General features: G+C 38.3%; 7 protein-coding genes, 1 non-coding gene and 1 pseudogene across 9 annotated transcripts; 3 read left to right on the forward strand and 6 right to left on the reverse strand.

The window, feature by feature from the left end:
• Nucleotides 1-68: 68 nt before the first annotated feature.
• Nucleotides 69-2288, reverse strand: LOC111789036 (homeobox-leucine zipper protein HAT14-like). 2 transcript variants are annotated; one of them, XM_087121537.1, is made up of 3 exons: nt 1865-2288; nt 582-688; nt 69-470 (listed from the first exon to the last, which is right to left on the reverse strand). In XM_087121537.1, the coding sequence occupies exons 1-3, from the start codon at nt 2216-2218 to the stop codon at nt 185-187; spliced, it is 747 nt and encodes a 248-aa protein (XP_086977663.1). In that variant the 5' UTR covers nt 2219-2288; the 3' UTR covers nt 69-184. The 2 variants fall into 2 exon arrangements, with proteins under 2 accessions (XP_086977663.1, XP_023525421.1); XM_023669653.2 differs by having other exon boundaries at nt 582-661; nt 1865-2283.
• A 3436-nt stretch (nt 2289-5724) lies between these two features.
• LOC111789334 (protein VACUOLELESS GAMETOPHYTES-like) lies at nt 5725-6488 on the forward strand. The gene has a single exon (XM_023670067.2). It carries the CDS (start codon nt 5865-5867, stop codon nt 6399-6401), a length of 537 nt encoding a protein of 178 aa, XP_023525835.2. The 5' UTR covers nt 5725-5864; the 3' UTR covers nt 6402-6488.
• A 464-nt stretch (nt 6489-6952) lies between these two features.
• On the reverse strand, nt 6953-7586 carry LOC147793747 (uncharacterized). The gene has a single exon (XM_087121028.1). It carries the CDS (start codon nt 7422-7424, stop codon nt 7137-7139), a length of 288 nt encoding a protein of 95 aa, XP_086977154.1. The 5' UTR covers nt 7425-7586; the 3' UTR covers nt 6953-7136.
• A 117-nt stretch (nt 7587-7703) lies between these two features.
• On the forward strand, nt 7704-7785 carry TRNAS-GCU (transfer RNA serine (anticodon GCU)). The gene has a single exon. It is a non-coding gene; the product is annotated as a tRNA-Ser (tRNA).
• Nucleotides 7786-7953: 168 nt separating this feature from the next.
• LOC111787767 (uncharacterized) lies at nt 7954-8567 on the reverse strand. Its single transcript, XM_023667813.2, has one exon. The coding sequence runs from the start codon at nt 8509-8511 to the stop codon at nt 8083-8085; it is 429 nt and encodes a 142-aa protein (XP_023523581.1). The 5' UTR covers nt 8512-8567; the 3' UTR covers nt 7954-8082.
• Nucleotides 8568-9624: 1057 nt separating this feature from the next.
• On the reverse strand, nt 9625-11396 carry LOC111787753 (AAA-ATPase At4g25835). The gene has a single exon (XM_023667798.2). The coding sequence runs from the start codon at nt 11231-11233 to the stop codon at nt 9683-9685; it is 1551 nt and encodes a 516-aa protein (XP_023523566.2). The 5' UTR covers nt 11234-11396; the 3' UTR covers nt 9625-9682.
• A 2361-nt stretch (nt 11397-13757) lies between these two features.
• On the reverse strand, nt 13758-15796 carry LOC111787708 (hypothetical protein At1g04090 pseudogene; annotated as a pseudogene).
• Nucleotides 15797-16444: 648 nt separating this feature from the next.
• On the reverse strand, nt 16445-19021 carry LOC111787709 (hypothetical protein At1g04090). Its single transcript, XM_023667740.2, has 2 exons — nt 18746-19021; nt 16445-18086 (listed from the first exon to the last, which is right to left on the reverse strand). The coding sequence occupies exons 1-2, from the start codon at nt 18834-18836 to the stop codon at nt 16522-16524; spliced, it is 1656 nt and encodes a 551-aa protein (XP_023523508.2). The 5' UTR covers nt 18837-19021; the 3' UTR covers nt 16445-16521.
• Nucleotides 19022-20670: 1649 nt separating this feature from the next.
• On the forward strand, nt 20671-22822 carry HEXO2 (beta-hexosaminidase 2). The gene is made up of 2 exons (XM_023666504.2): nt 20671-21522; nt 21770-22822. The coding sequence occupies exons 1-2, from the start codon at nt 20739-20741 to the stop codon at nt 22717-22719; spliced, it is 1734 nt and encodes a 577-aa protein (XP_023522272.2). The 5' UTR covers nt 20671-20738; the 3' UTR covers nt 22720-22822.
• Nucleotides 22823-22835: the final 13 nt, after the last annotated feature.

The following is a 22835-nucleotide window of genomic DNA, read 5'->3' on the forward strand; positions in this document are numbered from 1 at the left end:
AATCAATGACATAATAATAAAAGTAAATAGCGAATATAATAAGTTTTGTTTTAAATTTATATAGTCCATCCAAATAAACAAAATTTCAACATTATAGCAATTAAAAAATATATATAAATCTTGAAAATTCACATAGAAATAGTGAACAAAAAAAGGTTGTGAAGCTGATGATCAAAAGGAAACCCTAATTCTTGGGTGTAGAAGGATCAGTTGGTGAAAATGGAAAGGACCCATTTGTAGTAAACGAAAACCCAGAAGCCTTGGAGTTCAGCGGGTGAAGAACGGCGGCGCGTTCACAAGACGCACACATGGTGAGAGTGGTGGCGGGGGAATGCATGAAGAGAGAATCTGTGGTTTTCAAAGCTCTTAAATCTTGAAGCTCCTTTCGAAGCTTCCTGTTTTGTTGGGTTAGTGTTTGGCAACAGTTTTTCAAGTACTCACAGTCAACTTCGGTTTGCTTCAGCTTGGTTCTGTAATGTTAACACTGTAAGTAAGTAAATAAGTAAATAAATAAATAAATAAATAAATAAATAAATAAATAAATAAATAATGAGAAAGAGAGAGATAATGGCGATGGTCACCTTGCTCGTCTGTTTTGAAACCACACTTCTACTTGGCGTGGACGAAGATTCAGCCTTCTTGCAAGTTCTACCTTTTGCTTCTGCTCTTTCATATCTCTTATAAATTTCTAAACTTTTTTTAAATTTAAATATATTTTAAATAGTACTCGTTGTATTGTTACGAATCACGACCCTTCACAATAGTGAGAAGATTGTTGGGAAGAATCACACGTGGCTAATTAACAGAATGATCGTGAGTTTATAAGTAAGGAATATTATCTTTCTGGACTGAAGCCCTTTAGAAATCAAAAGCCGGATACTTTTGTGATTACTAACATGGTATTAATATCATGCTCTTAACTTAGCCATGTCAATAGAATCATGACGCATCGAACAAAGAAGTTGCTAGTCTAGAAGGTATATTCAAAATTGACTTAAGTGTCAAACAAAGGGTATACTTTGCTCGATGGCTCTAGAGAAAGGAGTAGAGTCTCGATTAAAGGGAAACTGTTCAATGGCTACATAGGCTTCTAGAGAGGCTCTATGGTGAGAGTGTACTTTGTTTGATGGCTCTAAAGAAAGGAGTCGAGTCTCGATTAAAGGGAGGCTGTTTGAGGACTACATAGGCTTCAGAGAGACTCTATGGTGCGGGTGTACTTTGTTTGAGGACTCTAGAGAAAAGAGTCGAGCCTCGATTAAAGGGAGGCTGTTCGAAGGCTACATAGGCCTCCGGAGAGACTCTATGGTGAGGGTGTACTTTGTTTGAGAACTCTAGAGAAAGGAGTCGAGTTTCGATTAAAGGGAGGCTGTTTGAGGGCTACATAGGCCTCCAGATAGCCTCTATGGTGAGGGTGTACTTTGCTCGATGGCTCTAGAGAAAGTAGTCGAACCTTGATTAAAGGGAGGCTGTTCGAGGGCTACATAGGCCTCCAGAGAGGCTCTATGGTGAGAGTGTACTTTGCTCGATGGCGCTAGAGAAAGGAGTCGAGCCTCGATTAAAGGGAGGCTATTTGAGGGCTACATAAACCTTATAGGAGGCTCAATGGCTCCATAGCCCTTGAAGGAGACTCTATGGTATACTTTGTTCGAGAGGAGGATTGCTGGAAGAGTTACACATGGGCTAATTAAGAGAATGAGCGTCGGTTTATAACCAAGAAATATTATTTCTATTGATATGAGCGACTCAAGCTTATGGTGAAAGTAGACAATAACATATCATTGTGAAGATCCGTGATCCCTGACGTCTTATACCAATAATGGAACATGTATATGATTGAATGAAGAAGAAGAAGAGAGGGTCTTACAGGGTAAAGTGTATGATGATCTTTGAAGCTCTCTTCAAGGAACGCCGACTGTTCTCTGGAAAGCCGCAGTTTCTTTCTGGAACCCAAAATTTGATCATCTTCGTCACTGCCTCTGGAGCAACCTCTGTCGCTATTCCCCTGATGATCTTCCACTTCATACAATCCCAGCTCCAACGAGGAGCACAGATATGGGTTTCTCGGAGATTCCCCACCGCCGCCGTCTGGAGTAGGAGTAGGAGTAGGAGGAAGAAGAGCGAGGTGAAGAATGGGCGGAGGATGAAAAAAAGAGGGAAGAAGCTTAGGGTTGTGGCTGTGGGTTTGTTGTTGATCTCCAAGCCTCAAACCCAACTCCATGGAAACAGAGAAATTAAAGAAAGTGGAGAACCAAAAGGGAGTCTTCTAAAGATTCTTTATGAATGAATCGGTCAAATTATAAGGCGCTGCTCATGCTGCTGCTGTCACTCACACCTCTCAACGCACTCCCAATCATACACCCATTTTGAGTACATATCCTTCGTTTTGACTCGTTATGTATCTCCGTCAGTTATAGAATTTTAAAACGCGTCTTCTACGAAGAGGTTTACACGTCGTTATAAGAAATGTTTCGTTCCCTTTTCCAACCAATATGGGATCTCACTATCCAGCTCTCACCGAGGCTAGCATCTTCATTGGCACATCAACTAGCTCTAATATCATTGTAACAGCTCGATGTAACAATCTAGCTCATGAACTTCAGTGTATAACAACTTGAGTCTCGTACTTAAAATTTTGAACGTTTAGTCTCTATTGTGAAAATATAAAGCACAAAATTTAATGTTGGACGAGGACAATATTTGTTAGCAATGAGCTTGGACTATATTGATTCAAATTTATCTTCAATTGAATGACTAAAATATCTGAAGGAAATTCATCATCCTTATTAACCCGTCACTTCATAACCTAACTCAACACTCTAAATAGCCCGAGAGCTATCCATCACCCCGTGCCCATAAACCAAGTGGAATAAATATATATTATATATATAGATATTAAAGGAAGCTTAATAATTGAAATGAATTATTTGGAGAGTCAAATTTGTAAGAATATGAAAAAATTTCATAAAATGTGATGATTATGGCTCTCATATACATTATGTTGTCCGAGTTGAAGTTTACATAATTACATTCTTGCCATCATTATGCTTCTCTTCTTTGTCCCATTTCACTATCTTTTTTATCAACTTTTATTTATTTTAATTCCCTTTTTTTTAAAAATGTGATCATTATTTAACGTTAATTATAAGAATTAAATTTGTTAAGTATAAACATATATTGTTCTAATTTACAAATAGGAGTTTAAGTGATAATTAATCAAAATTAGTAAGAGATTAAGGATATGGGGTTTTGATGATTATTACCTTAACTTTTTTTAAAAAGCTTAAATTTGAATAATAATTCATACATGGTCGTGCATGATCATTATTACATAGTCTAACAAACCATCATTACAAATAATTTATTTATCTTACTTTTTCTTTTTTACCCATTCAAATCATTTTGGTAATTTTCTATATTTATTTCGCAATAATAATAATAATTGATGTTTTATTTATTAAGTCATGCTCTAATTAACGTAGTTTTAAGGAGTTAGTTTTAGGGTCGTGATTCATATTTAAAAAATTAAATTATAAAAATTGTGAAATAAGGTATCCAATGCTACACAAAATGGTGACTCGTGGGAGACCATGTGTGATGCATGTATTTAAAGTAAATTATTTTTCATTATTTAATTTGGATTTTTGTGAGGAACAAATATTATCCATTACGATATTATTTTTAAAAAATCTGGCACTTTCCATTATAACTATTTAGAAAAAGATAAAAAGAAAAAAAAAATTATAATTTTAAAATATACAAAATGTTTGGGAAATATTGGGCAACTTTTCTTTTATTTTATTTTTCAAGTATATATTTTTTAATTGGATTTGAAAATTTCATTTAAATTACTCGTGTGGAGTGATTAGGGTTAATTAATGACCTAACAACCCACATTAGGGTGAATAGAAACGTGGCAAAAATTGATTGGAGTATTGATGTGAGAGAGAGAAAGAGAGAGAGAGAATTTTGAGCATGGAGAGGTCAAATCCACTAGATTTCTTTGAGCCTCCAAAACCTTTTTCATTATCCCAAAACCCCCAAAAAAAAAAATAAATAAATAAATAAATATTTCACTTTAAATGGATTTAGTTGGATTTCAAAGAATTCTTTGAGGGTTTCTTTATCGACCACCGCTCTCAAAATTGTAATCGGATGACTCGTAACAACATTAGTTCTCTTATTGTTTGTGTTATGTGTCATAATCGCACTCTTGATGGCAGCGGACTTACGATTGGAGTGATTGTACGGCACTCACTTTCCAACAACAAGTGAGTTAAGTCAATTCGTTCTTACGTCGCCTACGGCCAAGCGATGTATGCTCGAGCCTTTTGCCTCGGTTTAAGAGAAGGTTTTAAAAAACAATAGCAAAAAGAGATTTTGAAAGATACGTTATATAAGCAAGCAAGAGATAAGCAACAATGGCTCACAGTATATAACCTTGGATAGGGAGAAGTTGACAACTAGTCCTATCCTCCTATACTACATTCGGAGTCATTTCATGTCTGGTAGGCCTATACATGATTTTTCCGAAACGTCATACTCCCTAGAAATACAAAAGTAAAACACTAGAATATGGAAAGACATAAAGGGTTTGGCTTGTCATGGGCATGCGGTCATGAGCAACACGTCTTGGACGAGTATGGCCGTGACACTATGCTCGTTCTTCGTTTACACAACTATTAGTCACATTGTGGAGCTAGGATTCGTAAGTATAACGATCAAAATCTACCGTTAACAGATATTGTCTATTTTGGCTCGTTTCATATCGTCAGCAATCTTACCGTTACTAGTAAAAGATCATACCCTTGAAGTTTCGTTTCCTTTCCAATCAAGGTGGAATCTCACTCTAAGACTCCTACAAGTACACTCTTAGTAGTACTCAACACCATATCATATAAAATTTACCCAAAACTTGTGGAAGGAAGGTAATAAAATGGTAAAAATGAGAGTAGGGAATAGGGAGAGGGCGTAAGGAAGAGGCAGTAAAAGTGAAAAGGGAAGGCAATTATTGGAGGGCATCATCGAGCATCCCCATGCACTCACACTCTGTATTATCATGTCTGATGGGATGCTCAGTCGGCCGTGTACGGCCATCTTCATCGTCCTTTTAAACTTCAGGCCTCTATGTTGCTTTCAATGTCTACTTAACCAAACAAATTAACTGTCCTGTCAATCAGTCAAAAATTTAAGATGACTTGCAGTTCAATGGGAATCAAACATGACTCATGCACCTGCAGTTCTTAGACCAACACCTATCTGAACCTAGCTCAAACAACAGACAGCAGCCAACAAAAAAGTGGTCAAGAGACCAACGAATGAACTTGTTACGAGCTTTCAAGTCTATTATTAGCAGATATTGTCGATTTTGACCCATTTTTTACAATTATAAAACACGTTTATTAAGAAAGGTTTTCACGCCTAACTCTTTGTGATCTCACCCATCATTCATAAAAATTATTATGGTAAAAAAAATTGAATTTTAAAGAATTGCCTAACTAAGGTGACAATATAATAAATATGGTACGAAAAAGTTAGATATGACTTTGTTGAGTATTTTATAAATATATCAATTCAATGTCAACTATATCTTAAAATATTTAATTTTTAAATCTCCATTATCACATATTGTAATTAATATATATACATATTTATTAAAATAATTAAACTAGCCAACTAACTTAAATATATATTGAATATGTTAAAGGTTGAAATTCGGGAAAAATAAATAAATTGAGGTAAATAATACAAATAAAACGGTAAAAAAAACCCCATTAATACGCTTCACCTGCCCTTCTCTCTTTTACATCGAGTCATTTCTTCAAATTCAATACACAAAAAACAGAGCAAAAAGACACGAGAGGCAAATGCTGAAGCAACATTTCAGCCACCGCCACCCACTCACCGCCACGGCGGTGGCGGAGGACGATGGAGCAATCTGCTCAGGCTGCGAGCTCGGACTTTCCGGCGCCGCCTACAAGTGCACAAAGCCTGAATGCGAGTTCATTCTCCACGAACTCTGTTTCTCCCTTCCGTCGGAGATCCACCACCCCTCTCACCCAAAGCACCCACTCATCCTCACTGGATCTCCGCCGTACGATGGCGGCGAGTTCGCCTGTGACGGATGCGGCGACATTGGCTCCGGCTTCATCTACCGGTGCTCCCGGTGCCAGTTTGACCTGCATATCCACTGTGCCGCCCTGCCGGAAATCATGGCCGGAAAGAACCATGGGCACCCGCTCCGGCTTGAGTTCCGTTCAAAGGGGAAGGGATTTCGGTGCGGTGTTTGTGAGGGAGGATTTGGGAATGGGTGTTGGGTATATTACTGTGGGGATTGTGATTTTGGAGTTCATGTTGACTGTTTCGTGGCTGAAGATGAAGGGGAAGAGGAAGAAATTGAATGATTTTAGCTGCTGAAATTCACTTATTTTTAAAACTATTTTTAGACAAATTATGAATTTACCTCCTTCAATTTTGATCGTTGATCATGATCTTGTTTGTTGTTTGTTTACTCTATGTAACTATTTAATTATGCACAATGTACTAATAACAGAGATGAGCAAAGAATTAAATTCCTTTCGAGGCCAATCTCAATACTAAGATAGATAGTCACTCCAGAGGTTGCACAGCGGCTTTCAGCTCCGCCCGAAGAATCCTGCCCCCTATCGAAACCCCAATTGACAATTGAGGGCAACTGATAGAAGTTCCGCACTGAAGTACTATTTAGGGGAACTCACTCGTTAAGTATGAAAGAGGACAAATGCAACCCGCAACGTTGAACTATTCATGTGACTGCGAGCTTGCACAACTCGAGCACAGCGATTTAATAGCTAATCATGCGAGCCTCCATTCAACTTTACTCTTGTACCTCGGACATGTTTTATTTTATTTTATTTTATATTAATGACGTAAAAGAAGCATATATTTGACCATAAATTAAAAAAAAAAAATTAAATGCACCAATCAAATAATTTCCATTTTAAAAAAAAGAATAATTCAAATAACAAATACAAATAATCTCAAAACCAACCCTGAATTCTCACAAATTACATAAATTACCCCAACCTACTTTTTTCACTTTACATAGCTACCCAATCCGGCCCAATCGGACTCGATTCAATCCGATCCGACTCGATTCTCTAAAACCTGCCGCCGTCATCGGAACGCTCACGGTGAATAGGCGACGGAGTCCGAACTCTCGGCGACGGTGAGAGCTCGCCGCCGGAAGGCATATCGGAAAGAGCTGCTAAAAACCGGCGAATACTGACGGATCTCGCCGGTTTGAAGCTGAGAGATTTCAATTTCTGGTCCTTAGAGAAGAGATCAGAGGATTCGGAGAGGATAAAATAAACAAGAAGTTGAACTAAGAGGAACATGGCGATTTTGACGAAGAACTCGCCGGCGTCAATTTCCAAAATAGGCATCATGATGGAGATTTGGAGTCACAGAAAGAAGAGGAAGAAGAGCGTATTGTAATTGGATGAAAAAGAATGGAGGTTTGAGCGGGGTTTTATAGAGAGGGAAGGTAGCGGCGATGGTTGTTTGACCGTCTGGCCGCCATGTTTGGAACAGAGAGCTTAATGGAAGGTTCCAGGTCTTGACAAAACCGTGTTTCGTTCGGTCAAAATATCCATTCATTTGGGAAAGTATCACCGACTATAAAAACTTTGAATTAATTCTATAGAAATACATGAATATCAACAAAAGTCGCTTTGGCCGAGTGGTTAAGGCGTGTGCCTGCTAAGTACATGGGGTTTCCCCGCGAGAGTTCGAATCTCTCAGGCGACGATATTTTCTTTTTTTTTTTCTTAAAAGATCAAAAGGTTGAAATGTTACCAAATTAATTTTGATGAAAAAATATGTTCAGAGGATGAAGAACACAAACTTCGAAGTAAAAGTTGTTCCTAAATTTCGATTCTCTCTAGAAGCTTAAAATCGAATTCGCTCCTTCCACCGTTAACAGCGATTCAGAATATATTTTATTGTGTAATCAGATTCAAACATATTCATATCCGTAACAGACAGACAAACAATTCAAAATTGGGGAAAAGAGGAGATGGAAACGGCAAACCGTGGAAATCGCGATTAGGCCGAGGATTGAGCGAGTTTGGAAGCTTCCAGATCCGCGGCTTGCTTCAGGAAACTCTGATCGTCGTCGCTGAGCGCCATCTGAATCGGAGACGAGCCTAATCCATCGGCGATTGCGAGCAAGATGTTCTTCATCTCCGTCCGAAACTCATCCGCATCGACGCTTCCGCTTTTGTCGCAATCGAACTGCTCGAAAATAGAATCGTAGAGTTGAGTTAATTGCTCTGGCGGAGTAGCAACGTCGACACCGAAATGAGTCTCGATTAGGCGGAGCGTCTCGAAGGCCTTGCGAAGCTCCGCTCGAGAGAGAACACCGTCGTTGTTGAGATCCAGAGCGGCAAATGCATCTTCCACGCTCTTCTTGAAATGAGACTCGTCGTTCACGAAGTTCCTCACTGTCGATCCGTCTATTACGACCACCGTCATTTTTGTTCTCTCTCTTCTTCTGTGACTCGGTGACTCAGTCCTGAGATCAACTTTGAAATCAGTTCGTTGGGCTTTTTATATTTATAGGGTGGGGACCACATGAAATTGTGATAAAGCGAAAATTCCGCTTCAATTTTTTTCTTTTAAAACTTGGAATTTAATTTTAAGGGCTAGAATCAGTCTAAATCCAAATATATTTACCATTTTTTTTGTATTTATATAAAATAATTATAAAAGAATATTATTTTTTTTTTATTATTATTATTGGTAATAAAAGGGCAAGTTATTCATGTAAATGCAACAATTATTATATGCATAAAGAATAAGGAATAAAACACTTGTTAGGTTTTATTACAATAAATTGGAGGGTAGTGGGAAAAGGACTTTATTGTTTGCTAAACAATATCTATTCATATCTTGGTTGAAAGAGAATGGAACAATTGTGTTTGTTTGAATTATAATGAGTTGAAATTCTTTTATGGTTAAAAAGCAAGGAATAGTTCCTTGTAAAAAGAAAAAGAAAACCTTCCGTGGCCCATCTCATCATTCATTCGAAATTCTTTCTTATTCAACTTTAACGACTCAAATCCAACGCTAGTAAATATTGTTCGCTATTAGCATATATTGTCGTATCGTCGTCACCCTCACTACTAGTAGATATTATATACTTTAGCTCGCTATGTATCACCGTCAGTCTCATCGTTTTAAAAATGCGTCGGTTATGGAGAGATTTCCATACCCTTCAAAGAAAAACTTTGTTTTTCTCTCAAACTGATGGGATCTCGTAGTAACAATTAAATACTTATAAGTTGATGATATTGTCGCATGATGTCATATGTTTTAAGTTAAAGATCGACTTTGATAACACTTAGAAATAATTCTTAAGGATATGTTTATTTTATACATCTCCACACCTATAACTTTGCTTTCTTTGATCTTTTAAATGCTTAAAATTTAAATTATAAATTTGGTTTATGTGTTAATGAGAACGTTACAATTTAGTTAGAATTAATTTTTTTATATAATTAGATAAAATATTCATAAATAATCTAAGGTATTATTTATGAAATTTTATCCAACCATAAAAACTAAATTCAACGGTTACGTACAAACTTACCAAATTCGACCAAATTTATAATTTAGACGGAAAAAAAAAGGTCGAAGAACAAAGTCAAACCCCTGTCCTTCCAGAGTCAGACTTAGTCAATGACCGAAGTCTGACTAAAAAATTCACTTTTTTATCCATTGCTGATCCTTCTTTCCTCTTCTTTCCCACATACTTCCCCGGCGACGAATACCAGTTCTCCGGCGAACCCACCACCAGCACACTTTCCGGCGACCTCAACACCATTTCTTCATACTCTACCACTGCCGATCGTGTACCCCCACCGGCCAAAACCCTCGCCTGCAGGGCGGCGACGACCTCCCTCATCGCCACGTCGACATCACGGCGATTCCTCAGCAAAATCTCTCCAATTTGCGCCGGCGTCAGCCCACCGCCGGACCTTATACAGCTATCAACGACGTCGAACAGCGCGTGAGACTCAATCTTCAAATAATTCCTCACAAGAGACCGAAATGCCGCCGGCCCGCACGTACCTAGGCTCACGTGCACGTCCATTCGCCCGCACCGGACTAACGCCGGATCTATCTTTTCTCTGAAGTTCGTCGTGAATACAACGATTCTCTCTTCCCCACAGCACGACCAAAGCCCGTCTGTAAAATTCAAAAGCCCTGACAACGTCACGCGACCCATTTCTTCCTCGTGATCCTCACGCGCCGTCGTCTTCAAACACCGATCCGCCGTGAGATCAACAGAGCAATCAATATCCTCAATCACGATCACCGATCGGTTTGTCGTCTGAATAAGAAGCGACCGAAGCTCAGAATTATCAGAAACCTTCGTCAATTCCAAATCATAAACATCATAACAGAGGAAATTCGCCATTGCTGCAATCAAGCTCGATTTCCCAGATCCGGGAGGCCCATAAAGCAAATACCCACGTTTCCACGCGCGGCCAACTCTGCTGTAAAACTCCTTTCCGGCGGCGAATGCCTTCAGATCATCCATAATCTGTTTCTTCAACTCTGTTTCTAATGCCAGAGTTTCAAACGTCGAAGGGTGTCGGAAGGGAACAGAAACCCATCCGGAATCATAAGAGCTTCCATTTCCACTGTTGGTGAAGAGCCGCCGCTCACGGGAGGTCCGTTCGAACTCCGCCGCCATGGAGGTGACGTGATCGAGATACAGAGGAAGGAGTGTAAGGCGGTGGCGCTTGGGGATTTTGAGAGAGAAGCTTCGTTTCTCATCCAACGAATCTTGAACGGTTTCCACGAGGTGGGTCCACGAAAATCGTTGGCCGTTGAAGGTGTCGTGAATGGAGTTATTCGGAGCGACAGTGAAGGAGATTCTATTGGAGGATTTGGAGCGGGAGAGGGACAAACGGCGGCAGGCGGCGGCGGAGGATGAGGAGGAGGAGGAGGCAGCGGTGGTGGGGTTGTGGAGGGAGTTGAGATAGAGAGTAACATGGCGGTAGAGTTCATTGTGGTCGACGGAGCAGTAGCCGTTGAATTCAGGGACGTCGAAGTAGGAGAAAGGGGTGAAGAAATCTTGAAGGGATTCGTAAAGGGAATGAAGAAGGGAAAGGAATTGGGAAGGGAGAATGTTTTGGAGGACAGTGAGAAGCCCCAGAAAAGACCATAATTGAGAGAGAATCTCCATTGTTAGGGTTTTAGAGGTCGAAGGAAATGACAGAGGAGGTTGAAGAAGATGAAGATGACGAGGGTTTTTGTTGAGGGAGGGAATGATGTTTAAAAGAGAAGAAAGTGAAAGAGAACTGACAAAAGTGGCTGTTTAATGTGCGGATAAAGGTAAAAGGGATGAAGATTAACCCCACCTCTCAATCTACTTTTTGTTTTGTCCATGTCAATCTCTAAATCATGATTAGTTTATGATTCATACGAGTATAACGGTTCAACCGAGCTCATCTTTTATCAAGCCAATTCAAGCATAGTTCAACTGTATGTATGTATAGTATAAATTAGGTATAGACGAATTTAGAACTGCAACGATTGCAAATTATATTGAAGATTGTTGTGTGGGAGTCATACGCTACATTCCGAGTGAAGGGTAGGTTTAACACGAACTGTTTTTTTGGAAATTGATTTGTATTGGAAGTTGGGAAGTGAGTGAGTGAGTGTGATGGATGGGCGGCGGAGGCGTAGTAGAGCGACGAGGGCGCGCGGCATTGGGGCGCGCGCAGGCGACACGGGCGGCTTTTGCTTTTGGTGTCGCAGCGCTGCGTTGGTGCTTTATGTTTTTCAAGTGTTCCCTAAGCCCTTTTTTTTCCCTTCTTTTTTTCACATCTCAGGAGCCGTTTGATAACGATTTTATTCACTTTTTTTTTATTTCATTTTTCCATTTAAAATAAATATAATATATAAATTTTGAATATTTAATTTTAAACCTATTTTCCTATATACTTTATTATTATTTTTTATCAAAATATAAATAAAAGTAACTAAATTTTGCTCTTATTAAATTTTCATTAATTAACCACCTACTAATTTTAACAAAAAAATAAAAATAATAGCAAACATAAATAAATTAATTATTAATACGTTCAAACCTATATATATGTTTTATAATTTATAAAAAAAAAATATTTTTTAAAAGACAATATATCCATAATAATTGTTGGGTTGAATAAAGATCTTTATTTCAATTCATTTGCTTTAAAATGTGTAAAGTTGAATGTAATTTATGGGTTTAATTTTAGAGAGCTTTTAACAAAGTTTGCATTTTTATTCCACTTTTTTTTTAGAAAATAAAATACATTTTTTCTCTTAAAATGGTAATGGAGAAAGAACAAATTGCGTCGATACCAACGTTGCATTCCTTTTCTCTTTACCCTTTGTTCTTTATTCTTTGAGCTCCTTTAACTTTTCTTTTTAGGTCTAAAAATGGTTGAAAATAATGAAAAAGAAAAAGAAAAAGAAAAAGAAAAAGTGGAAGAGGAAAAGAAATTAGGGTTTGGAAGTATAAGTGGGTGAGTTTTACCTAATCATTAACCAAATATTTGATGATATTGAAAAACCCATAACTTTGTTTATAAGAATTAGGGTTTTGAGAGGCTTGTAACCCAAGTTATTTAGGGTAAATTAATCTAAAAAAAGGAATTTGAATGGTAGCTTACAAGGAGCCCTCCACTATAAGTCAAGTATTAAATTTCATACCTTGAGTGCCATTCCTATCAACCAATTACCTACTTCTTTTATACTTAAAAAAGAAGTAAACCATATGACCCAAGAATCTAATCGTTACTGATTATCCGACCAAAACTATAAATATTGGATTGAATAATTTTTTTTTGGTTGGGTTGAACTTTTGAAGAATCGAAAAATTTGAATAGATTCTCAGGTAGACATTCAACCCAATCTTACCCTATTCTTAAAATTACAGAGGGTAAGGTTGAGTTGAATTGGATTGGGTTGCGTTGTGAATTCTATTTAAGTTGCTCGAGTCACTAATCCAATTCATTTAGAATCTCATATTAGTCTATGAGAATGTTTGCTTCACCACACCTAAATGGTGTGTCGAAGTTCTCTATTTATAATTAAATAAATTACAAGGATATGGAAAGAACAATATATAGAAAGATACTTATGCTAAGAAGATAAATATCTGTAATAAAATATTAAATATGATAGATAAGGTAAATTATAATATCTTTAACAATCTAAAAGAATTTTCTAACTCAATTCAATCTAATCCGCGTCTAATCCTAAATAATATGAAAAATCAAAGGAAATGGACCGTATAAATATATAATTACATTCAAATATCTTGATTTGAGCCGATGTCATATTAAAAAATTTACTAGGGTGGGTGAATAGCTATTTAACAGCAATAAGCACCATAAATGAAACACTAAAACGTGAATAAGACTATATTTTGAAATTTTCAAAATTTTTAAAATAACAAACTTAAGTCAATGGTAGTTGGAAGTTGAAGAATCCCCTTTCTTTTTGGAAAGTAAAAAAAAAAAAAAAAAAAAAAAAACATGAGCTGTCTGATTAATTGGTCTATTTATGACGTGGTCCAGTTATTATCGTTTCCCTTCCTCAATTATTGCTGACCTTGTCGTTTCTAAGATAAATCATCTTCTCATAATTTTCTTGTTTTTATTTTCTCCACTTTTTAAAGATAATCTTTAATTCTTATTCAAAATTTTAAAATAAATAAATTTCTAAAAATAAAAAAAGTAATTTTTTATTTTTCAATTTTTTGAAAACATACATAAAAAATATTTTTTATAATAAGGAAATACAATAGTTATTATTGTTATTTTTTGAATCTAAATTGAACGGTGAATGACTTTTACCGCGAGGGTAAGAAGTTTTGAATTACCGTTCATCTCCTTTCCAAGTGTCCTTCATCTTGGGTCCGGTTGGTCCTTCTTCTCCAAGAATTTCGTTCGGTAACTTCTTCACAAATCCTTTGAATCCCTCCTTCAATCTTCCCGGCAGCAACCTCTCCGCCCTTTCGATCTCCTCCGTGATCGGATACTCAATTCTCGGTCCCCATTCTCTGGTGTAATTCAACCACGGCGGCTCCGCCACCGCCAAATACTCAGCTGCAACCACCGTGTACTTCTCACCGGCGTCAAGCATCAGTCCACTCTTCGCCGTCTCATTTCGAATCCCGATCTCGGATAACCCCTGCAGCACTAACCCCTCCTTCGGGTATGACGCGTGACCGTTCAACGACGAATACGCCACCACTTTACTTCCTTTCTCGAACTCGAGCGACGGCGCGTCGACCCACTCGCCTTTGCTGTGTTGTGCAAAGTAAACCCGCCAGAGCTCGCCCGTGAAATTGCTTATCCGTAACGTAATGTGCTCCCAATCGCCGATGTGTTCGCCGATTTTTCTCAATGGAATGTCGATTAGCCCGACCTTCACCGTCGCTGGGCCGTTGAAGGGGAAGAATATCCATATCCCGATGTCGGTGAAAATCCCTCCGATCATCGGCTTCACATGGAGATAGACTTTTGAGGTTTGTAAATCCCCATTTTTCAATTTCTCTTTTGCTTCCTCGTCGGCGGGAAGATCTAACCAGAATTGTCCATCATTGTCGCCCCCTTGAGGCAAATTCGACCCATCCGGTTCGATAGGAACCGGTTTTGACTCGTCGGATTTATCATGTAACAGAGCCCCGCCGGAGAAAAACCACTCCACCGACGACGGTAGGTATTTTTCTTTCGGGTGAAAGTATATAATCGGAGAATAAATTTGAAACAGATGATCAATTTGATTCAAATCCGGCATAGCTGCCGATACCGAATTCGAATTCCTCAAACAGAATAACGGCGGCGGCGGCAAACTCGCTTCCGCAGGGGGCAGAGCTACAAAAGCGCCGGTAGAAACTCCAGTCGCCGTACTTCCTCTGTTTTTTGGTCTGCTACTGTAAACATTAAACCGATTCTCGTCAATTGATTTCGTCAGCCCCCAAATCCATGTCTCCTTCTCGCATTCCTCCGTCAGATCCGATCGAACGCAACGAATTTTATCCACGGAGGGTTTCTCCGGCGAGTCTGTGACGATGTAGCCGACGGCTCTGTAACCGGCCGGCGGCGTCGGCAACCAGATATAGCCGTTACCATCTCGTTTAATCTTTGACGACTCGCTGCTCCAAACCAGAGTATAATCCACAGGCTTCTGCAGAGCTTCTTCCCCGGCGGACCTACTATTTTTACCGGCGAGAACAAATCCAAACAGAGGTTTACTGTTTGTTTGACAGAAATATCCCAAAACGAAGAATCCTTCAGGAAGTGAACTGGGTTCGAAGAATGTAGCTCCAAGATTCTCCGGCCCACCTTCCCGGGCGGTCCAAATCCTGTTAAACGACGAAATCAGCCGGACTTCGAGCCCGCCGCCCAAGTCGATTGCGCCAGAAGCAAATCCTCCGCCGTTGCTGGCGCCATCGGAGTGCCAGGCCGGAAGGGGGGAACGGAAAGAGAATTTAGAATCGATGGGGAGGGGCTTGGGAGGGGTTGAAGATGAAGAAAAGCAGTTCCCCATTAATGGCGGAAATTGGAACTAAACACGAAGATTTTTTTGATTGAATTGGATTGAGAAGTGAGAGAAAATGGATTGAATTTTGAAGAACTTCGCCTTGTTTAAATCTACATTTTATTTATTTATTATTATTGTTTTTTTATTGCCATTTCATATGAAACTCCTTTGATTCTCGATGAGTTTTATTTTGTGTTGGGTAATCTCAAGAAAACAAATTTTATAAATAAGTATTTATTTATTTTTGCGTGTTGGAGAAATGGGAAAAGGAAAGGAAAAAATAAATAAATGGAAATTTGTCAAATTAATGCCTTTTTTTTTTTTTTATAAAAAATTTCAAAATTTATTAAACATTAATCAGATAATTTAATATAATTCAACAATAATTTTGAATAACTTAAAAAACAATAAAAATTATAATCAAACTTATAATTCAACATAAAATTAATATATTTTATTAAATTTGCAATCCTTTAAATTGCATAAATAATTAAAATTCAATTGGTTGTGTGTTGATTTAGTATTCGATCTTTTAAAAATTTGAATCTCTTCTTAATTTGAATGACATAATCAATACATACGAGAATACGCTTACCTACATACATAGAATAAGAATTAGGCTCCGAACAAATTTTTTTTTTTTTTACATATTTATTATTGAGTGATAATCTTATCATGTTTTTTTTGCTTGTTCGTAAGGATTTAGTCTTTGAGACTTTTTTTTTATTTTTTTATGAGTTCCATGCTTGTCGTGAAAGACAATTTAATTCTTTACATAAATTCTCACGTTGTAATTTAAAATATTACCAAATAATGGTAATGAACTAAATACATAAAATTTAAAATATTAGAAACATTTAAAATTCAATAATTCGTTTTTTTTTTTTAATTTTATTTTTATTTTTGGCAGACATTAATGATATTCAGAAGCTTTTAACTGCGTTCATCGCCATTCCAACTATCCTTCACTATGGGTCCGGTGGGTCCGTCTTCTCCAAGAATTTCGTCTGGTAATCGGTCCACGAAGTTCCTGAAACCCTCTTTCAGTCTTCCCGGCAGGATTTTCTCCACCTTCTCCACCTCCTCTGAGATTCTGTACTCAATTTTTGGTCCCCATTTCCAGACGAAGTTCACCCACGGCGGCGCTACCACCGCCGTCCCCAGATACTCGCCTCCTATCACTGAGAAGCTCGCTCCGGTGTCCAGCACCATTTCGCTTTTCGCCGTCTCGTTTTTTAGTCCGATCTCTCCCCCGCCCTGCATTACCAGGCCGGCTTTCGAGTACGACGCGTGGCCGTTCAACGACGAGTACGCCACAACTTTATTTCCATTTTCGAACTCCAGCGACGGCGCGTCGACCCACTCACCTTTACTGTGCTGCCCAAAATAAACCTTCGACAGCTCGCCGGTGAAATTACTAACCCGTAACGTTATATGCTCCCAATCGCCGATGTGTTCGCCGATTTTCCCTAATGGAATGTTGATTATCCCAACCTTCGCCGTCGCGGGTCCGTTGAATGGAAAAAATATCCATATCGTTATGTCCGTGAAAATCCCTCCGATCATTGGCTTAACCCTGAGGTAGACTTGGCAGCTCCGTAAGTCGCCATGTTTCACTAACTCTTTTGCGCCGCCGTCGATGGGAAGGTCCAGCCAGAACTCGACGTTGTTTTCGACGCCCTGAGGGAGGTTCGTCCCATTTGGTTCAACCCGGACTGGGTTCGATTCGTTGGATCTGTTGTAAAGCAGAGCGCCGTTGGAGAAATACCAGTTCACTGACGCCGGCAGGAATTTCTCCTTGGGGTGAAAGTAAATCAACGGCGCATAAGCTCGAAACAGAGTGGTGATCTGAGAAATATCCGGCATTGCTGAAGAAATTGAAACAGAGTTTCTCAAACAGAGCACTGGCAGAGGCGTCGCCGTGCTCGAAATGGCGGCGAATGACCCGACGGAAACCCCCGCCGCCGAGATTCCTCTGTTTTTGGGTCTGAAACTGAACACATTAAACCCATTTTCGTCGATTGAATCTTTGAGTCCCCAAATCCAATTCTCCTTTTCCGATGGTTCTGTTAGATCTGAACGCACGCAACGGATTCTGTCAACGGAGGGCTTTTCCGGTGAAGTAGTGACGAGGTGGCCGACGGCGCTATAACCGTTCGGCGGCGTCGGCAACCAAATGTAGCCATCGGTGTCACGTTTGATGTTGGAATTCCTGCTTGACCAGACGAGGGCAAAGTCGAGGGGCTTTTTGAGGACGGCGCCGTCAGGTGAGTCATCTTGTCCGGCGAGAGTCCAGGCGAAGAAGGGCTTGTTGTTGGGATGACAGTAATGGCCGAGAGAGAAACAGCCTTGGGGAAGAGGAGAGGGTTCGAAGAACGTGGCGCCGAGGTTGTTTGGACCACCGTCGTGGGTGGTCCAGATTTTGTTGAAGGATGAAATCCGGTGGATTTTCAGTCCGCCACCGAGGTCGATGACGCCTTCGGCGAAGCCACTTTCCCCTGCACAATCAAAGTGAGTGGAAGAGTTAATTTTTTTTTATCCAATTGATTTATAAATTTACAAAATAAAATAAATCTCTCCTTTTTTTTTTTTCCTTTTTTTCTTTTCAATTTTATGTTTAATTATATATATATATAAATAAATGAAAGTGATGTCATGTGTAAATTATGATTATATTGAAAACTTCAAAGTTGAAACGTTTTAAAGGAGAAAAATATAATTACGTAAAACAATTATTTATATTTTAATTTAAAAAAATGTCATTATCTTTATTTTTATATCATTTTCCAAAGCATTTAATTTGTATTAACTCCAATTTTCTTTCCAACAATCCTTTTAGAGTGCAAGTTATAACCTTTTCCATCTTCCTAAAAAGTCAAAAAAAAAAAAAAAAAAAAAAAAAAAAAAAAAACCACGCCACTACTACATCGTTGACAGCTAAGAGAGAAAATATTTTTCAATTTTCATTCTCGTAATTGTATTTGATTACTGCATACCATTCGTTTAAATGAATATCTAATTGATATAAATAATTCTCTTTCAGATAACCTATTTTTCTCTTGTATCGTTCATCTAAACAAAGGAAAACGAACCGACAACGAGAATCATAAATAGAGATATTCCGAGCCCAACATTAAAAAGAAAATTAGATAGAAACCTGGTGGAAAAGTGGGAAGTGGAGAAGGAAACTTGAAGGTGGTGTCAATGGGCAAAGGGTGGCTTTGGTTCTTGGACTTGCTATTCCCCATTGATGTTCTAAGCTTCAAACCTGCGTGAGAAGACAAGAGAGGAAGACAAGAGAGATGAAGAAGGTCAGTGTTTTATAGGCCATATTTATATAAATCCAATTGTGTGTGAACCTTAATACAATGCTTTGGAGAAACCTTTGACTTCTCTTATACATCAAGTTCGGCTATTCTTTTTTTAATAATTCCTCTTCTTTTATTGTTTTTATATGTTCTTCTTAATCCAAATATGAGTTGGAGAATTATTGTTATAATTCATCCATCATTATCATTAATATTATCATTAATCTCTGATTTGATTAGATTAAGAATCATATTATTTAAGGAAAACCAGATATAATTGTTATTTATTTATGTATTATTATTATTATTATTTTGCAATTTTCTTTAATTTTAATTGTGCTTAATAATTTAATTTTGATGTTTATTTCCAAATTTAACCTTCAACGACAGTATAATTTTAAAAATGAAAATAAATAAGAGAAAAAATGTAAAAAAGAAAAGTCAAAATCTAACCAACCACGAACTAACAACTCATTATATAAAATTTTGTAATGAAAAATGTGTTTTTAGTTTTATTTTAAATTTATGTTCAATGTTTATATGAAAATGTAGACTTTTGTCTCCTTTAATATTTTATACTTTTCCATGCCATACCTTCCACATGCTTTATTTATTTATTATATATATATATTATATATACACATATTATCCATTTGTTTCAGGCAATTTAAAGGTGGGCCTGGATTTAAAATATTAAGGCCCATATTTGATTTATGTTACAGACTTCAAATATTAAGGCCCATTTTCTTTGGACCAATCCAAAAAATTTGATGGGTAATCCAACCCGACCCAATATATATATATATATATATATATACCAAATTTCATGTCACTATATCTCGTATTTGTACTGTCTATTTTAAACGTGAAACTAGGTGAAAAATATTGACACTATAAACGTTCATTTTGCTGATTTATGAGCTTTACCGACAAGAAAATATAGTACCGTTTTATCGATTAAGATACTCCTATTTTCGAGTTGCTTTTCTGTTTCTGTACCCACAAAACTTAGCATTTGAAAAAGATAAAAAGATAAGCGATGATCGCAAGCTTTTATTCAAGGTAAGTACATAGCTCCAAATGGCGAACAAGCAAAAAAAAAAAAAAAAAAACAAACAAAAGGTCTTGAATTAGTAGAAGGCCTGCAATAATTTAACCAAAAAATAAAATCAAAAGAGAGGGCAAAGCCACATGTAGTTTAAGAAGACCCAACATTTAAATTTTATTCATTAACTTATGAATGTCACATAGTGACATAATAATAAGACATTCACATCTTACCATATTCTTCCTACATTATTTTAATTACAAACCCAATCGCTAAAAAAAATAATAATAATAATATGCTAATTTATTAAAACAGTAGATAAATAAATTAATACCACATGTAACTATAAAATATGATTATGAGGTGCACATTCATTTTTAGTGGCTCAATCATAGAGACTCAAGAGTGAAGTGTATTTAGCTTAGAGTAACAACAAAATATGCAGAAAGGACTCGTGTTCGTTTGAGGGGATAAGTTTCACTCTTAGAAGCCACGAGCAGCTGACCTGTCAACTTTATTATCGTACAATAAAACAATGGATTCCTTAAAATTATCAAAATTAAAACTAAAATAGAACAAAATTGGTAAGTTTACTTGCCTATTAAATATATTTTTAAAACTCGTTTATAAGTTATTTTAAGAATAATTAACGAAAACTTTTTTTTAGGTTAAAATAAATTATTTTCACGACAACGAATAAATAAATTCCACTGTCTTCCTTATCCTTGTCGCGCAACCACAACAGTATAAAGTACACCACAGCCTCGGCTGTCTGGTGCAGTTGCAGCAAAATCATGGCTCTTCAATGGAGGACAGACATTTTTTCCACCTTCCTCCTTATCGTCTTCTTCTTAATTTCCCCAATTTCATCGCTTCAATCCGCCATTAATGTCTGGCCAAAACCAAGAGTCTTCAATTGGCCCGATCCCCAAGCCGCTCTTCTTTCCCCCAATTTCATCATCATTTCCCCTCGCCACCACTACTTCTCCTCCGCCGTCGATCGTCACCTCCGCCGCATTCTCACTGAGAAACACCGCCCCCTCGTTGACCCTTCAGTCAACATCTCCTCCTCTGCCTCTCCCTTGCAGAAACTCACCGTCTCCGTCGCCGATCTCTCTGCCCCACTCCAGAATGGGGTCAACGAATCATATTCTCTCCACATTTCCCTCACCGGCTCCGCCAATTTGGTCTCGTCTACGGTCTGGGGCGCCATGAGAGGCCTCGAGACGTTCTCTCAGCTTGTTTGGGGCGACCCACTTAGAGTCCCGGTGGGGGTTTCGATTTGGGATGCGCCATTGTTTCAACATAGAGGGTTGATTCTCGATACGTCGAGGAATTACTATGGAGTGGAGCATATTTTACGGACGATTGAGGCGATGGGTATGAATAAGCTTAATGTTTTCCATTGGCATATAACCGACTCGCATTCTTTCCCTCTTGTGCTGCCATTGGAGCCGGAGCTTGGTGCTAAAGGGGCTTATAGAGATGATATGATATATTCCCCTGAAGATGTTCGACGAATTGTCAAGTTCGGAATGGAACACGGAGTTCGAGTCATGCCGGAAATTGACTCCCCTGGTGAGTTAAACTCTCTTGATTTTGATCTTTAAATCTGAATCCGCCAATTGGGTTGTTGATTGTATGATCATTACTTGTTTGGTTCTGTATATATGATTGAAAATCCCTTACTTCCCCTGTTTTATTCTGTATGAAATGAATGTATCATAAATTCTCGGGGAACTGGTTTAGAGTGTTGAATTCAGCTGGATGATGATGATGAGTGAATCTGCCATAATAATGTAGAGAATTGTGATGTAATTTGCAGGACATACTGGCTCATGGGCTCTGGCTTACCCTGAGATAGTGTCATGTGCAAATATGTTCTGGTTACCTGCAGGGTACAAATGGGAAGACCGGCTGGCTTCAGAGCCAGGGACTGGCCATTTGAATCCCTTGAACCCCAAGACGTATGAAGTCCTAAAAAACGTCGTTCGGGACGTCGTCGATCTTTTCCCCGAATCGTTTTACCACTCGGGCGTGGATGAGATTGTCCCGGGATGTTGGAAGGCTGATCCATTGATCAAATCCTTCTTATCAAATGGTGGAACTCTCAGCCAAGTTCTTGAGATCTTTGTCAACACCACCTTCCCTTTCATTCACTCCCTTAACCGAACCGTCGTCTATTGGGAAGACGTATTGCTCGACGACATAGTCAGAGTTCGACCAGAGTTTCTTCCTCGTGAGAACGTCATCTTGCAGACTTGGAACAATGGTGTTAACAATACCAAACGAATCGTTTCTTCAGGGTATCGAGCAATCGTTTCGTCATCGGAATACTATTATTTGGACTGTGGCCATGGTGACTTTCTTGGAAACAATAGTCAGTATGATGAACAAGCAAATGGTGAATATAAAGATGGAGGGTCATGGTGTGGACCTTTCAAAACATGGCAAACTATATATAACTACGACATAACCTATAAACTGAGTGAAGAGGAAGCTAAATTGGTGTTGGGCGGGGAAGTGGCATTGTGGTCTGAACAAGCCGACCCAACGGTGCTGGATGCTCGGCTATGGCCTCGCACTTCAGCAATGGCGGAGTCACTATGGTCTGGAAACCGAGACGAAAGCGGTAAGAAGAGGTACGCGGAGGCAACAGACCGTTTGAATGAATGGAGAAATAGAATGGTGAAGAGAGGCATCGGAGCGGAACCAATTCAACCACTCTGGTGCGCTCGAAACCCTGGCATGTGTAATACTGTTCAAAAGATATAATAGTTCTATACCGATGAATCTTTCCATGGATCATATCTTATTATTTTAAGAACATATGATACAGGAAAGACATCAAAATCAATAATATTTTATCACTTACTTAGATTAATGTCCTT

Source organism: Cucurbita pepo, chromosome 2, assembly GCF_057944985.1.
Source record: "Cucurbita pepo subsp. pepo isolate OVF chromosome 2, ASM5794498v1, whole genome shotgun sequence".
NCBI classification, from domain to species: Eukaryota; Viridiplantae; Streptophyta; class Magnoliopsida; order Cucurbitales; family Cucurbitaceae; genus Cucurbita; species Cucurbita pepo.

What these genes read in the sequence shown, in the direction of transcription:
- LOC111789036 (XM_087121537.1), bottom strand. Translation starts at nt 2,218, where the DNA reads ATGGAGTTGGGTTTGAGGCTTGGAGATCAACAACAAACCCACAGCCAC. An exon ending in ATCATCATACACTTTACCCT is followed by an intron (nt 689 to 1,864) that starts GTAAGACCCTCT and finishes AAAAAAGTTTAG; the next exon opens with AAATTTATAAGAGATATGAA. An exon ending in TTTCAAAACAGACGAGCAAG is followed by an intron (nt 471 to 581) that starts GTGACCATCGCC and finishes TTAACATTACAG; the next exon opens with AACCAAGCTGAAGCAAACCG.
- LOC111789334 (XM_023670067.2), top strand. Translation starts at nt 5,865, where the DNA reads ATGCTGAAGCAACATTTCAGCCACCGCCACCCACTCACCGCCACGGCG.
- LOC147793747 (XM_087121028.1), bottom strand. Translation starts at nt 7,424, where the DNA reads ATGATGCCTATTTTGGAAATTGACGCCGGCGAGTTCTTCGTCAAAATC.
- LOC111787767 (XM_023667813.2), bottom strand. Translation starts at nt 8,511, where the DNA reads ATGACGGTGGTCGTAATAGACGGATCGACAGTGAGGAACTTCGTGAAC.
- LOC111787753 (XM_023667798.2), bottom strand. Translation starts at nt 11,233, where the DNA reads ATGGAGATTCTCTCTCAATTATGGTCTTTTCTGGGGCTTCTCACTGTC.
- LOC111787709 (XM_023667740.2), bottom strand. Translation starts at nt 18,836, where the DNA reads ATGGGGAATAGCAAGTCCAAGAACCAAAGCCACCCTTTGCCCATTGAC. An exon ending in ACTTCCCACTTTTCCACCAG is followed by an intron (nt 18,087 to 18,745) that starts GTTTCTATCTAA and finishes TTGATTGTGCAG; the next exon opens with GGGAAAGTGGCTTCGCCGAA.
- HEXO2 (XM_023666504.2), top strand. Translation starts at nt 20,739, where the DNA reads ATGGCTCTTCAATGGAGGACAGACATTTTTTCCACCTTCCTCCTTATC. An exon ending in GCCGGAAATTGACTCCCCTG is followed by an intron (nt 21,523 to 21,769) that starts GTGAGTTAAACT and finishes TGTAATTTGCAG; the next exon opens with GACATACTGGCTCATGGGCT.